A 15296-nucleotide genomic window follows, 5' to 3' on the forward strand; every position below is an offset into this window, starting at 1 on the left:
AATTCTTACTACTCCAGCTACCAATATTCAAAATGATTGCCACAAAGCATTACATTTTCCTGCTGCCAGTCAAATGACTGCTAAAACAGAAATGCCGGAAAAATCTTCTAATGCAGGAATTCTACAAGACAGAGATAACTACTCTGTTTATCTCTGTGTCCTTCAAATGCCTATTCACAGTCATAAAGCAACATATGTCACTCTGGGAATCTCAGAGGCACAATTAGGAAATCAAATCCTGAACTGCTTGTAGGTGAGTCTTAGAAAAAATAAACTTTCTGTGCTTAGACTCCTGAATAATGAAATTGTATTTTCAAACAAGACTACTCTTCAGAAAATAATTCTTCAACTTCACACAAATCTTCACAGAAACCTGACAGATTTTTTTACTTACAACCCTGATACTGACCTCTCATATTTATTTTTCACAGTCATTCTCACATGCATGTTGGAAGAGTAACCGTCCTTTTTATTTCTTATATAATTTGTGATTTGTGAGGAACAGATTAAAACTGCAAATCATATAGAAAAGTTTCATGAGCCTTTTAAAGATGTTGCAATTGAATTTCGCCTTCTTGTGCTGGTATTGGCTGGGCTAGAGTTAATTGTCTTCACAGTAGCTAGCACAGGGCTCTGTTGTGGATTTGGGATGGAGCAGTGTTGATAACTCAGGGATTTTTGGTTATTGCTGAGCAGTGCTTGCACAGAGTCAAGGCCTTTTCTGCCCCTCACACCACCCCAGCATCAAGGAGGTTGGAGGTGCACAAGAAGCTGGGAGGGGACACAGCCAGAACAGCTGACCCAAAGAACTTTCCGTGCCATATGGCACCATGCTCAGCGTAGAGAGCTGGGGGAAGGGGGAGGAAGGGGAGGGAGAATGTTGGGAGTGATGGTGTTTGTTTTCCCAAGTCACTGCTGTGTGTGCTCAGGCCCTGCTGTCCTGGAGATGGCTGAACACCTGCTTGCCCATGGGGAATGGTGAATTAATTCCCCGTTTTGCTTTGCTTGCGTGCGTGGCTTTTGCTTACCTATTAAACTTTTATCTCATCCCATGAGTTTTCCCACTTTTCTGATTCTCTCCCCCAGCCCAAGGGGAGGAGAGAGGAAGCTGCACAGGACTTTGTTGCCAGGTGGGGTTAAAGCACAACATTTCATTACGAACCCAAAGATAGCCATTCTTTACTCCAATTTTTTACTACAAAGGCTCCTTCAGTTCTATAAACATTAGTTATCAGAACAGAAAGGTACAACATTGAGTTTTAAAGTTAAAAAAAAAAATCTATCTGGCCCATTGTATAACTAAGGATGATAAACATATTTTTGCCAAGACTTTCAGCTACTGATAGACTAAGCTCTCTTTGTGAAATTGTCAACACAGTGAGGGCTTTCATTTTTTGTCTTGAACATTGCCGGTCAATCTCTTTCAAATACATTCCTCTCCAAGTACAAAGTTCATCGCTTGCAAATTTGCTTTTTTGGTATTCGGTGTTTTTTTCCCCCAGTCTAGAGTTAAACATGTAAGATGAAACAGGTGACTGGCACATGCAAGCCTGGGCAGACTTTTTCAGGATGGTGAGGGGGGTTGTAAGTGACTTCAAGTCACTTATTAACATAAGCTGTTAACAGCGGTGCATTGCAGAAGTTGCACAGGCTGCATTTCATGTCCCAAGCTGCAACCCCTGCCAGAGACACTGGAAGTGCATGGGAAAGGTCCCTGGAGCAGCAGGGCTCCCTTTTGGCGTGCCACAGATCGCAATTGCTCTCACACTAACCCTGCCCGGCAGGGTGGCGCTGGGGCGGCGGGTCCCGAGTCCCCTCACACCACAGGCAGCTGCTGGAGCCGCCACTCCCCGGGGAGAAGGGAGGGCCGCGGGTGGATAAACAAAGGCCCCCAAGGTAGGCTAAGGAGCGCTAATGAGCTCCCGGGAGAACGGCTGCCCTGACGAGCGCCGGAAACCAGAAGACAGAAACCTGCCAACCGGCTTGACTTTTCCTCCAGAAGTACCGAGTCCCCAGAGAGGCTCGGCAGAGACAGCCGGTTTCTCTCAAGGCGGTGTGAGGCGCTAGACGCGCAGAGAGGAGTCGAGCGCCAAGGCCAGGGGCACAAGGACAACAGCGGGGCCGTGAGGCCCCGAACAGCTGGCGGGCAGGACCCAGCCATGGCAGGGGGCGCCACGGCACACCGACAGCACGAACTACAGCTCCCGACATGCAATGCGCAGAATGGCGCATGCGGCCCCCCGCGTTCCCGCCTCTACTCGGTGGAGTGGACAGCTGGACTCGTCAGCGCCTCCCTGCCCCTGCCGGCAGCTACAGCGGCCTCGGCCTGGCTCTGCTCCCGCCGCTCGGCCCAGCTGGTTATGACTCAAATCATGACTTTTAGCTCTTCTCGGCACTCGGGAGTGCCGCCACGACCGGATGAGCATCCCAGGTGTCCCCGGAAGCGGTCGGAGGCGGTGTTTCGCGCGTTGTGCCGCCGTTAAACACCGCGCATCGTTCATTGCAGCGCCGCGCGGGGCCACGCTGGCCACGCCTCCCCACGCAAGCCATTGGCCGAGCGCCGCTCCGCCCGCCAATGGGCGCCGGCCACGCTCCGACCGCAGGAAACCGCACATGGAAAGTTACGATTGGTGGCGACAGTCGAAGGCCCCGCCTTTCAAAGTTCTCTATTGGCTGCGTGTTTGGCGTGGTGCGCTGCTATTGGGCCGAGTGGCGCCGTCTCCCCCACCCGGGGGTTGATAAGGCGGAGGGGGAGGGCCGCGGGTGCTCCAGTAGAATCGGTGGCGGCGCGGGACGGGTTCCGGATTACGGGGCGGCGGCGCCGGGGGCTCTTCTCTTGTCACTGCGGCCGCCATGAAGTCGGTCTGGGGGCTCGCTCTGGCGTGTGTGCTGCTCCTGGCCGGTGAGCGCCTGCGGGTTTCTAGAAGGTTCTGGCGGAGGGGTGTCCAGGTCCCGGCCAACAGGCCCCCTCCCCCCCCCGCCCCCCCCTCCCCCCCCTTCCGCCCTGTTTGCTGGGGTGAAGGGGACGGAGGCCGCCGAGGGGAGGTGGTGTCTCCGGCGGGACCCCTCAGTCTGCCCCACGGGGAGGGGAAACGATGCTCGAGCCCTCGTATGCCCTGCTGGGGCCTGGCCCTCGCCGGCGATGGGGCGGCGGGGGGAGGGGGCTGAGCCGCTCATGCGCTATCACGGGCGGAGGGTAGGAGGGGGCCTTCCCCTGCCAATCTCCCGTGTCTCCAGTTGGGCTGAACTCTCCTAGGGAGGGGGATTCGAGGGGCAGCGCTGAGCCTGAAGGCGTGGGGAGGGGTAAGCGAAGAAGTTGGGCAGTGCGTAGTGTGGGGGTCGGGCTCAGAACGCTGGTTTCCTTGTTTTCCCAGTGTCGGTCAGAGCCGATGAGGTGGATGTGGATGGGACTGTGGAAGATGACTTGGGCAAAAGCAGAGAAGGGTCTCGAACGGATGATGAAGTTGTTCAGAGGTTGGTACCCGGGGCGCTCTGATTTTGAAAGGGTCAATTTGAGCACCAGTAATGCCTCAGAAGTAATGGGTGAACGCTGTTCAAAAGAGAGATCCAGTCAGCTGGGGGAAATAAAACGTTCCTGTCAAGACTGTTTCCTTCTAAATAAAAATGAGCTTGAGAACTTGGATTCAGAAAAGTTCAACTTGTTTTTATCCATTATCGATAACTGTTAATTTGGGTTTACTTGTGCACATCATAAATCATGTTAGTTAAGTGCCTGTGGATGAAATAGCTCTGTACCCATGAAATGCCTCACCCCTGTGAGGTGCACCACATGCTGAGGATTGCAGTAGCTTTAAGACTACCAGTATTATTCCCTGAAATTTTATTTAAAAAGTCTTACTTGCAAGCATGAATTTTCAGTCAAGTTTTTGGATTATGGTAATGTAGTTGAGGATTGCTGCTCTTGCACTTGACTCATGTGATCATGTAATTTTGTACTGCATCAGTGATTAAGTGTTATTGCTGCTGCTTTGTGATTAAATTAGTCTTGCTGTTTGTGGATGAGACTCCTTGATAGGTTTTTCACTGTCCTAACAGAGAGGAAGAAGCTATCCAGCTAGACGGCCTAAATGCATCCCAGATCAAAGAAATTAGAGAAAAATCTGAGAAGTTTGCATTTCAAGCAGAAGTGAACAGAATGATGAAACTAATTATCAATTCTTTATATAAAAATAAGGAGGTTAGTGCCTTCGTCTTCATATCATGTTAGAATTTTGGGAGGTGTGTGTCTGTTTCTCTCCTGCCATTCCTGACTACTGGTTCCGATTTCAGATTTTCCTGCGGGAACTTATTTCAAATGCATCAGATGCTTTAGATAAGATACGGTTGATATCGTTAACTGATGAAAATGCTCTTGCTGGCAATGAGGAACTTACAGTCAAAATCAAGGTAAGAAGGATTAGATACAAACGTACCTTTTAAAGAATTGATGGAGGAATGTAAAAATACACTCTATCGTTAAATTTCTTTTTTTGGCTTAATACCGATGCAAATACAAACTAGGACCACATGAGGACCCTTGCAATTAACTCTACCAAAGACTACTCCTCTTTTAGTGGTAAAGATATGTTTCTGGTTTTATCAAGAGCAGCTGAAGTATTGGACTGCTTTGAAGGAGGGTCTTCCTCATTTCTATAGTTACTGCAGATTCAGTTTATTGTAGCTCGGCATGTTTGAATAGCTGCTATGTACCACTTTTCCTTGGCACGTACTAAGAATCACAGTGAAGTCAAACTGCATTTTTGTCTTTATTTTTTTCAGTGTGATAAAGAGAAGAACATGCTTCATGTTACAGACACGGGTATTGGCATGACAAAGGAGGAGTTAGTTAAAAACCTGGGTACCATTGCAAAGTCTGGTACGAGTGAATTCTTAAACAAGATGACTGAAATGCAGGATGATAGCCAGTCAACATCTGAGTTAATTGGTCAGTTTGGTGTTGGCTTTTATTCTGCTTTCTTAGTAGCAGACAGAGTTATTGTCACATCAAAACACAACAATGATACTCAGCATATTTGGGAGTCAGATTCAAATGAATTCTCTGTGATCAATGACCCAAGAGGGAACACCTTAGGACGTGGCACAACCATAACGTAAGTATTAAGTTTCTTTAGCCTTTAAATGAAAAAGGTTGTGTGGGTACACTTTGTTTATTGGAATATGTGAGTGACTTTAGCTTTGTGACTGATTTACTTCTTGTAATACAGTTTTATTCAGTTTAATAGAAATATGCAAAATACAAACTGCATCCAAAAATAAATGTAGTAATGTAGTTTGTTGTGTTAGATGAGCTAACAAAACTATGAATGTCTTTACAACAGTCAGCAAGTAATTCCAGACAGTTCAGCTCCCTTCAGGCTCATTCAGTCACTCAGCACAATTCTGGCCTGGCAAAACCTATACAGGGGCTGTAGAGCTTTGCTTGGAATCTGGCTGCTGCTGATATATCAGTGAGGCTGGTCTGATGCAAAGTTCAAACTGGAGGTAGTTTGCTAATGCTATTCTCTTTGCTTTCATGAGTAGGTAAATTTATTTGGTCTGGATTTAGAGGATGTCTTTCCAGAGGAGGCACTGAGTGTAAAAAAGTTGATCTTGATGCTCTAGTTTGAAGTAAGGCCCATGAGGGTGCATCAAGATCCTGATAAGTATCAATATGATTTGATGTTTTCAGTTAAACTTTTGAATATTGTGTTCTGCCTCAGTCAGTGAAAGCAATTGCTGGTTGAGTAAGAATTGTGTTTTTTAAGAGCTACTTGGAGCTGAACAAATAAAAAAAGCTCACTTGCATAAATCTGAATTGCTATGGCTGCAGCAAAAATCACAGATTGTTCTGAGCTGGGACCCACAAGGATCATCAAGTCCAGCTCTTAAATGAATGATCCCATATGTGGATCAACCCTCACTCTTGGTTATTAGCACCATGCTCTGGCTCAGTTGGTCAATCTCAGAGGCATAAGAAATGTATATTCTGCTATAAAACTGTCAAATACTTGTCCAGCACTTAAAAAGGTTTGGTTTTGTTTGGTGTTTTTTTTCTTAAGCCTTGTCTTGAAGGAGGAAGCATCTGATTACCTTGAGCTGGACACTATTAAAAATCTAGTGAAGAAATACTCCCAGTTCATAAACTTCCCCATATATGTGTGGAGCAGCAAGGTAAGTGTATTTAACTGAGCATTGTTCAGTATAAGGTTTGGCTAAGATCTTCATGGCCAGATCTTTCATGAAGGCTGAGGGCCTGCCATAGAGCTGCTTCTTGTGCAGTTTCTAAAACTCTTCTCTTCCTGGCTCTTTTGGTTACTATTTTTCTAGGGGGTTTTCTTGTTGTTTTTTTTTTTTTTTTTCCAAATGCTAGTCTGTTGCTAAAATCACAAACTTGATAGGAGCTTGGTTTTATTCTGACTCAAACAACTTTACCAAAGAAAAAATATTGCTAATTAATAATAAGGATCTTTGTTCCACTGGCTTTGGTAGATGGAAGCTCTGTTAAGTTTTCAAGCAGAGCCATAGCCAGATACCCTTCTATAGGAAACAGGGCAGTGTCTTAGATTTTAAGCTTGTTGTGATGTTTTCTTAGTGTAGCACCAACTTAAAATCCACCAAGTCTCTGATAAGCATTATCTGTAAAGCATTGAGAAACTTATTGAGTGTGGTGATCTCCCAGTGTATTGAAGGAAAGTATGTATTAATGAAAAAGTAACTGAAAAATATTAGCTGTAGAAAAGTTTGCTACAGACAAATAGCAGAAATCAGGCTAGTGCTGTGAAAGATTAAACTGTTTGAGAGAATACTACAACATACCTGGTAGGAAGTCAAGGTCTTAAAATCTCCACCTGTGGTTGTCTCTTTAGACAGAGACTGTTGAAGAACCCATTGAAGAGGAGGAAGCAAAGGAGAAAGAAGAAGAAGAAGCAGATGACGAAGCAGCAGTTGAAGAAGAGGAGGAAGAAAAGAAACCAAAAACTAAGAAGGTGAGCTTTGTTAGCCTTGGTGTCCTGTAACTCACGTCAGATAGCAATTTTCCTAGGTAGTCTTGCAGAGGTGCATTTCGGTAGTGTGTGCTTTCTAGGAGCAAATCCTTTTAAAGTGAGATAGAAGGTTTTAAATGAAACCGACTAGGTAGAAGTCAGGCAGATGATTGGCAGTAGCCTTGTGAAGCTGTGGTCACAGCTAATTATAAGTACTTGCATGAATCGCTGGAAATGGTAGTAGAATTCTGTAACCTGATGCTGTTGATGAGTTTAAATTTAACATACTCTGCTGGGAAGATTTTTCCAGAGTGACATTAGAACAGAAGTGCTGGTGCTTAGTGAATGTGTTAAATGAACATGGAACACACTACATTGTAGACTAAAGGTTTGTTCCCATGTGTTGCACTAGTGTGTATGCTTAAAATGAGAATGTCCAGGTCATTGCATAATTTTGTAAATGAGAGCATGTTTGGGATTTTTACATGCCATTTTATGTTTTGCTTCAGTGGAGTACCTTTAATTGGCCTAACCTGAAGTAAAGAATGAGTCTTTTTAGTACTATTGTGTTTATTTACCTAGGTTGAAAAGACTGTCTGGGATTGGGAGCTCATGAATGACATAAAACCAATCTGGCAGAGACCATCTAAAGAAGTTGAAGAAGATGAATACAAAGCTTTTTACAAAACCTTTTCCAAGGTAAGCTCTGGGCCTCAAGATAATTCCAAAGCAAGAGGCTTGCTATAGTATCTCTTGCTATGTAAATAGAACTAAGTGCTTATAGAATGTGTTATTTCAGCAGAATTAATTAGTTGTCATTAGTAGATGGAACTGCAGAGAGCTTGGGAGGTATAACATCTCAGTCAGGAATTAATCTTTTTTCCAGAGAGAAGATACTGCCATCCAAGTATTGATTAGTCTAGATTTGGAAAGTATTATGTTGCAGCTCATGGGGAGCTTACTGATGTGTTTAAATGTTACAGGGAAATTTGTTTTTAGTCTGAGAGTTGTTTGTTGCATGTGGTGGAAGAAAGAAGGAGACAGTTTCTTAGAAGTGTTGTCTTTGTATCATACACTGTATCTTAACTGTGGTGTGATGATAACACTATTGGTTATTGTCTTGTTGGTAACTTTTTAGTGACTATCTTATTAAAATCCAGCAAAACTTGAAAGCTCTCCAGGAGGGTTACTTAGGAAAGTTATTTTTACATGAGTAACTCTGCTCTTGTAACTTAAACTTCTGTCTCCATGATAGACTCTAGCAAAGCATAGCTACATGGATTAGTTGTAAAATAATTGCACTTATTTGCCAAACTCTTGAAAGTGTTCTCTCTTCACAGGAACATGATGACCCGATGGCATACATCCACTTCACTGCTGAAGGGGAAGTAACTTTCAAATCCATCTTGTTTGTTCCTAATTCTGCTCCACGTGGACTGTTTGATGAATATGGATCCAAAAAAAGTGATTTTATTAAGGTAGGACAGAAAAGTGTGTGGGTATGGTTTTGTGGAAAAGCAAAAAACCCCTAAAGTAAACTTGGGTGCTTTCTGCTCTTGTAATTTAGCTGTATGTTCGAAGAGTGTTCATCACTGATGACTTCCATGACATGATGCCCAAGTATCTTAACTTTGTTAAGGGTGTTGTAAGTATTATAAATATTACTTTAATTTATTTTTTAGCTTCAGATACTGCCAGACATACTGAAAATTTTGTTTCTTAATTAGGTGGATTCTGATGATCTTCCTTTGAATGTATCCCGTGAAACACTTCAGCAGCATAAATTGTTAAAGGTAAGCTAATTGGTTTTAAATTTCTTCATTGTAAGCACAACAGCAGCAAGGTTTAGGAGACTTAGCAGCTTGATGAATTTTGTTGCATGGCTATGCAATGTGAAGGAAACTCAGTTATTGCTGTTTACAGATTACTTGTCTACTTCAGATGAGGGATACAAAGTGGAATTTGTATTGAAGTAAGGTTGCATTGAGGGCTATTCAAAATACTTATTGTTGTAACTCAGTATTGCTGCTTTTTTTTTAGGTGATCAGAAAGAAACTTGTTCGCAAAACTCTTGATATGATCAAGAAAATTGCAGAGGAAAAATACAACGACACATTCTGGAAAGAGTTTGGCACTAATGTGAAGCTTGGTGTTATTGAGGATCACTCCAATCGTACCCGGCTCGCTAAACTTCTGCGCTTCCAGTCGTCTCATCATGAAAGTAACCTCACGAGCCTTGATCAGTATGTAGAAAGAATGAAAGAGAAGCAAGACAAAATCTATTTCATGGCTGGTGCCAGCAGAAAGGAGGTGTGTAAGAGTGAACGAAAGAGGGAAGGAGTACAGTATATTATAGTTTGTCATTTTAGTACCATAGATGTTGTGAATTGTCTATTTACTGTAAATCTGGAGACTCCTTGTTATGTTTATATGGCAAATACTGCAGTATTTGCCAGATAGTTGTACAGGTTTTTGTAGCTGCTATTACAAATGCAATTAAACTCATATCTTAAATGTTTTCGTCCTAGGCTGAGTCCTCACCATTTGTTGAGCGTCTGCTGAAAAAGGGCTATGAAGTGATCTATCTGACTGAACCTGTAGATGAATACTGTATTCAGGCTTTGCCAGAGTTCGATGGCAAGAGGTTTCAGAATGTAGCAAAAGAAGGAGTTAAGTTTGAAGAAAGTGAAAAGTCTAAAGAGAGTCGGGAAGCCTTGGAAAAGGAATTTGAGCCCCTCTTAAATTGGATGAAAGACAAAGCTCTCAAAGACAAGGTAATATATTGTGTTATATGTAGTGATTATTTTTATTTGTCATACTTGCTACAGCATACCTTGCAGATTATTTGAGCACAGACTTGACAGTAGCTTCTCTGTCTTGATGGGTGAATCTTCATGGATAACATCCTTATTCAGGAAGATAATGAGTTAGAATGTCACCCTAGACATTTTTCAGAGATTCTTGAATTGACAGGGAAGTGCAAGTTACTTACTTTATTAGGAATAAGCTATTAGCTCTGAGAACTAACATTAGGGTGTTTTGGGGTTTTTCTTTACAGATTGAGAAAGCTGTGCTATCTCAACGTTTAACCCAATCTCCATGTGCTCTTGTGGCTAGTCAGTATGGATGGTCTGGTAACATGGAAAGAATCATGAAGGCTCAAGCTTACCAGACTGGGAAGGATATATCTACAAAGTAAGCTTCCAGTGCTGTAGCAGCAGACAAGAAATTGCTTGGTGTGCTCAGTAACAAGCTTCTGCCCAGTTCAAATGATCCTGGGTGTTTTTAAGATCATTTTACAACCAAGTTAGTCTCCATTATAGCCTTAAATTGTTATTTTCAAGCCCGGTATGTAAAACTGCTGGGTGAGCAAGACTCATCGGTGGCATTTGGTATCTGCCATTTGTTGGCAAAAGAAGATGAACTTAGTAACTTGAATGCTTTTTATAGTTGCACCAGTATTAAAGGAGGGGGGATTTTACTTGTTACTGTGACTGTAACCAGTGTATGTAGATTCAAAGATATCATTGGGTCCTGTACTTAGTGCTGTAATTTCTCTTCTCAGTTATTATGCCAGCCAAAAGAAGACATTTGAAATTAACCCCAGGCATCCACTGATCAAGGACATGCTGAGGAGGGTCAAGGTAAATAAATACAGTAGTGAAACATTGGCTGACTTGGCTGCATACAACCTGCTTTAACAGGTCTCTCTTGATTTTCTGGTGTTCTTCCATGTTAGGAAAATGAAGATGACAAAACACTTTCAGATCTTGCAGTGGTATTGTTTGAAACTGCAACTCTGAGATCAGGATATATGTTGCCAGACACTAAGGAATACGGGGACAGAATAGAAAGGATGCTTCGTTTGAGTTTAAACATTGACCTGGATGCAAAGGTTAGTTTGTCTTCCACTTGGACTGATAATTGACCTACTGTTGCTCCATCTTAAAAAGTGCAGCTGCTTCATTCATTCACTTGCATAAAATGAAATTTATCCAGCTTCCTGCAGTTAAGTGGGCCACCAAAAGTCCAGCTATGAATCTGTACTTAAAGCTCATGTTCTCCTTTCCTTGCTCTTCTTTGTAGCTGCTTGAGATTCTCCTATTTCATTATGCTTCTTAAGCATATTCCTGTCCTTAGTTAAGTGCTGGTTCTACAGGAGTAAACTAGGCACACAGGCCTTTGGCTCCTGTCTCTCTAATGGAGAAATTCCTAAGTGGGTACAAGTAATACAGGTTCTCATAACGCTGTGCAAGAACTTCTGCTGGCTGTTTTGCTGGAGTAGAGCAGTGCTAAACAGATTTTACTTTTTCTTTCAGGTAGCTGGTGGCAAATGTTAGGAAATAATAGTGAATACTTCCATAGCCTGTATTTAGCTAGTGCACACCTAATTAAAAAACCTAAGCAAGTAAAGCAAATTGATTGTGACCTTTGTGTACAGGTGGATGAGGAACCTGAAGAGCCTGAAGATGCAGCTGAGGAGGCAGAGCAGGATGAAGAGGAACTGGATGCTGATGCTGAGGACAGTGATACACAGAAGGTAGGGTCTCAGGTTTGATGCTTTCTTGCCAATATTTATGTGCACCTTCATCTGTGGGTGCTACCTGGCAATAAAGTTCACTTTGCCTTTCATGACACTAGATTTTAGTGTCAGGTGTTCCAGGCTTTTCTTGGAGGGGGAAGAAAACTGCAGAACAAATTTATTATTAAACTGTATTTTGAAAAGATGAGACTGAGGTTCAAAGCTGGAGCAGAATTAAGCTTTAGAGATTGTAACAGTGCCCTGTGGCAAGAAAAGGATAGCAAATCCTCTAGTAAAGATAATTATCCATGGTATTTCCACAGCTTGTGGGCAAAAACATGAACAATTGTTTGTAATTGTGTAATTTGAAATGCTTATAATACAGGCTTGGAACAATATTCCAGACAACACCATTGCTTCTGAACAGTTCTCCTGTCATGTGAAGTCAGCTCATGGCTGCAGTTTTAATTATGCCTTGATGATATGCTGAACTCTTCTAATACCATAGCTTCTTGACAGTACTAACTTGTAAAGTTGCTATGAGGTCCCAACTGGGCCTGCTTTCTTGGGTTGCTTTTGGAAGAGACCTGCAAGATGATATCCTGTGACTAGTGCAAATATATAGCTTACAGCAATGTAATTTCCTACTATAAAATGTAAGATTAGGTAAGAATAAATTTGAGAAACAGTATTTATTGTACTATACCTACTTAATTTTGATGCGACTGCTGTTAGGTTTGCATAGCAGGATAATATAATGTGCAGTGACAGTAATACAAATTTATCTTCTTCTGGGGCAGTTCTTGTAACCTTTTTCCACTTTCCAAAAGTAATATTCTGATTCTCTTTTTTGTCTTCACAGGAATCCACAGATGTGAAAGATGAACTGTAAACTGCACTCAACTACTGTCCTGCATTGGGGGGTTAGGAGGGAATGTGAATTAGATTGTTTTGTTTTTTTCCACTGTAAAATGTTGAGGGGTGGTATGGGGTTTTAAGGGTAAAGGAGGTCTTTTTTTTTTTAAGTTCACTTTTCTAAAAACATTCCTCATGAATGTAAATTTGTATTATTTAACTGACGTGGTGTAAAATCTTGTCATGTACAAAATAAAATGTTCCCAAACACCACCAACTCTAAATTTATACATAGCCAGCTCATCTTGTGGGCTGGCAGAAAGAAATGAAGGTATGGTCCTGGGTGTTCAGGTCCTCTGTGCAAACAGGCTGTTTGTTGGCAATCCTTGGGCCTTCCCATGCTGGCACAGCCACACCTACTTGTAGCATCTGCCTGTGGCTGGGATTTACATTTACAAACCTGCTGTGCTGCTTAGCCAAATACAGGTGTAGCTGAGAGCTGTACTGAACTTGCTAATTGAAATAAGACTTTGAGTTAGGTATCTCCTGCAAGCCTGAGAAAGAGGAGATTGCGTGTTTAAAAATAGCATTGGAAATGAAGCTGACAGCTTGTGCTGGACTCTGACTTGACTCCATAGGATGGGCAGCAGGAGCTTTACAAAAGAGGGGAGGAAAAAACATTTCCTTTAACTTACTATGTGGACAAGTACCACCAGAACTGTCTTACTACCTATGAGCTGGTACCATCCTGCATGGCACTTGGAAACCCTGCCTTTGACTTGTGTAGCTACAGCAGTTCTGTTTTCTACAAGCTTTTTTAAAGGTGGAAGTTCTTTCCACATACTCTTAATGCTGTTACTCCTAAATGTTTTCACTCTTGTTCTTGGTCTCTTATGGCAAAGCACTTTAGTTACTTAATGTTACTGAAGCTAAATCTGGTTAGTTTTAGACATGTTGAGCTTCCAATCATGTTAGCTTTATGTAGTGGTTGGATGAAGCACTACATAATTTTTTCACTAGTGCCTCTACTTGAAAACATCTTCACAGACTTGGTAGAAAGTGTTTACAGTGAGGATTTGGGGGATTTTTTTTTTCCTTCCTCTGGAAGAAGGATGTAGGAGTGGTGCTTCTGCACAGTGATTCTACTTAAGAACCAATCTTTTCTGTTTTGTTAACAGAACTTCTTAGAAGTTAAAAGTTTCTGCAGTCTGAAGCAAAAAAAGCTTTCTTACTAGGTGAGGGCACTAAACACTGACCTGAAGCATTTGCTTTCCATTTACTAGGCTTCTATACTGCCCAAAATATGCCATGTATGAGTGTGATTGTTGTGTCAGGACTTTAGAGTTGAATTGAAGTCTGAGACGTCAAGGAAAGGGAGCTTAGTTTGGGGGTTCTCAAGGGAGTCTGGGGAGGGTGGGGGGCTCTGGTTTTTGCTCACTGCAGTGGTATCCTAGAGAAAAGCCTTTTGTTACTGGCCCAGCCTGAGTGGTCTAACACGAGTTTCAGCAGCTGGCACTGTCAGTTTTAGAAGCAGCCTTTGGCACTGTTCCTAAACGGCAGAAAGGGCATATCCCCTTACTTTACCAGTGAGACTTTGTGCTCTGTAGCAATCAACCTCCTAAAGTATCACTTACTTTCAGTGATACGCTCAGAAATGTATCATTACTACCTACATCTCTCCATTTGACTTCTGAGTTAACAAAGGTTGCTCCCACCTCCTGTATGATTCAGAAGTTTAGTTTGCCTAACAAACTAAAGGGGAAGGGTGGCCTCCTCCAGTATTTTTAATCTGTAAGTTACTTGTAGATTTAAGCAAACCTAGTTCTGTTGTATAGCTGAAATTCTCATTGCTTTGGTTGGTTTGAGGGTGACAAAACTGATTAAATTTCAGAAATAAAGAAGCATACTTGAGAGTTATGCTTTCTGCTTCTTCATATACTTCAGCTGAGAATATCATGTGCAACACAGCTGTGGTCCAGCAGCTTTCTCTACACCCTGCTGTGACAACTGTTTGCTATTAATAAGCACAAAATGCACTTGTAAGTTGCCTTTTTTTTTTTGTCAGCTCTGAAGCAAAATGGTGGCAGTAGTGGAAGTGTCAGTCAGCACTGTTTCTTTCAGTACTGCAGTTATGCTGATTCTGGGGCTGTCACCTCTGCTATTAAAACTTGGTGCATTGTCAGCTTTGCTATTCCGAGATAAGCACTAATGAGGACGTTTCCATCAGTGCTAGAAAAGGCAGAGCTCCCTGTTGCTCAGTTTCGAGTAGCAGCAGGATACACTTAGAAATCTAAGCCTAATTAGCAGAAGCTTCCCTCTGCAGCCTTAAGATCTGAAAAACCTTTAGAAAATAGAGAAAAATGCATCTTGCATGTCAGAAATCAACAACATAAGAGGTGATAATCTGACAAAGTCTGAGTAACAGTTGCAAGGGCTGGTGAATGCTGGCTTGTTAAAGGGATCATCAAAAACTGCTGTTCATGGTCCAGTTAGAACAGAAACAAAATACTGAACTGTCCCATTTTCTCTTCAATAAACTTTACCTTCTGCTGAACTAGAAGGTTGACAATCTCAGCTTTGTTTAGGTGCAGTAAAGGAAAAAGTCTTTTCACTGGAAGTCGATCTATTAAGATTTTTTCATTGATAGATTTTGTTTGGGCTTAACATCTGTGTTTTACCAGAGCCTCTCTCTCACTGCCTGCTGTCATTAATAAAGATGCCTGAGAGGATGTGATTTAGTTATATAAAAAGTGTACACATGGGCATACAAGAGCAGGAGAGGAGCTCATCCCACCAATAGCTGTAAAACTTGGTGAGAGCAGACACACAGACATGCATAAGAACTATAAACCTTTTTTCCTAGGAAAACCACTCCAGCTTACGTAGGCATAAATAAAATAATAGCTTCATAGCAAGAACTGATGTAAATGTAGCAC

At 42.3% G+C, this 15296-nt stretch overlaps 1 protein-coding gene across 2 annotated transcripts; it reads left to right on the forward strand.

Moving 5' to 3' along the window:
* Positions 1 to 2741: 2741 nt before the first annotated feature.
* Positions 2742 to 12633, forward strand: HSP90B1 (heat shock protein 90 beta family member 1). Of its 2 annotated transcripts, XM_071422640.1 has the most exons (18): positions 2742 to 2902; positions 3375 to 3474; positions 4057 to 4198; positions 4291 to 4407; positions 4780 to 5111; positions 6060 to 6171; positions 6867 to 6986; positions 7566 to 7682; positions 8324 to 8461; positions 8551 to 8628; positions 8711 to 8776; positions 9024 to 9293; positions 9512 to 9757; positions 10042 to 10178; positions 10549 to 10627; positions 10723 to 10878; positions 11425 to 11523; positions 12368 to 12633. In XM_071422640.1, exons 1-18 carry the CDS (start codon positions 2854 to 2856, stop codon positions 12395 to 12397), a joined length of 2388 nt encoding a protein of 795 aa, XP_071278741.1. In that variant the 5' UTR covers positions 2742 to 2853; the 3' UTR covers positions 12398 to 12633. The 2 variants fall into 2 exon arrangements, with proteins under 2 accessions (XP_071278741.1, XP_071278742.1); XM_071422641.1 differs by lacking the exon at positions 8551 to 8628.
* Positions 12634 to 15296: the final 2663 nt, after the last annotated feature.

Source organism: Agelaius tricolor, unplaced genomic scaffold, assembly GCF_023055355.1.
Source record: "Agelaius tricolor isolate 1412-34295 unplaced genomic scaffold, bAgeTri1.0.p SCAF_3, whole genome shotgun sequence".
In the NCBI taxonomy this organism is placed as follows: Eukaryota; Metazoa; Chordata; class Aves; order Passeriformes; family Icteridae; genus Agelaius; species Agelaius tricolor.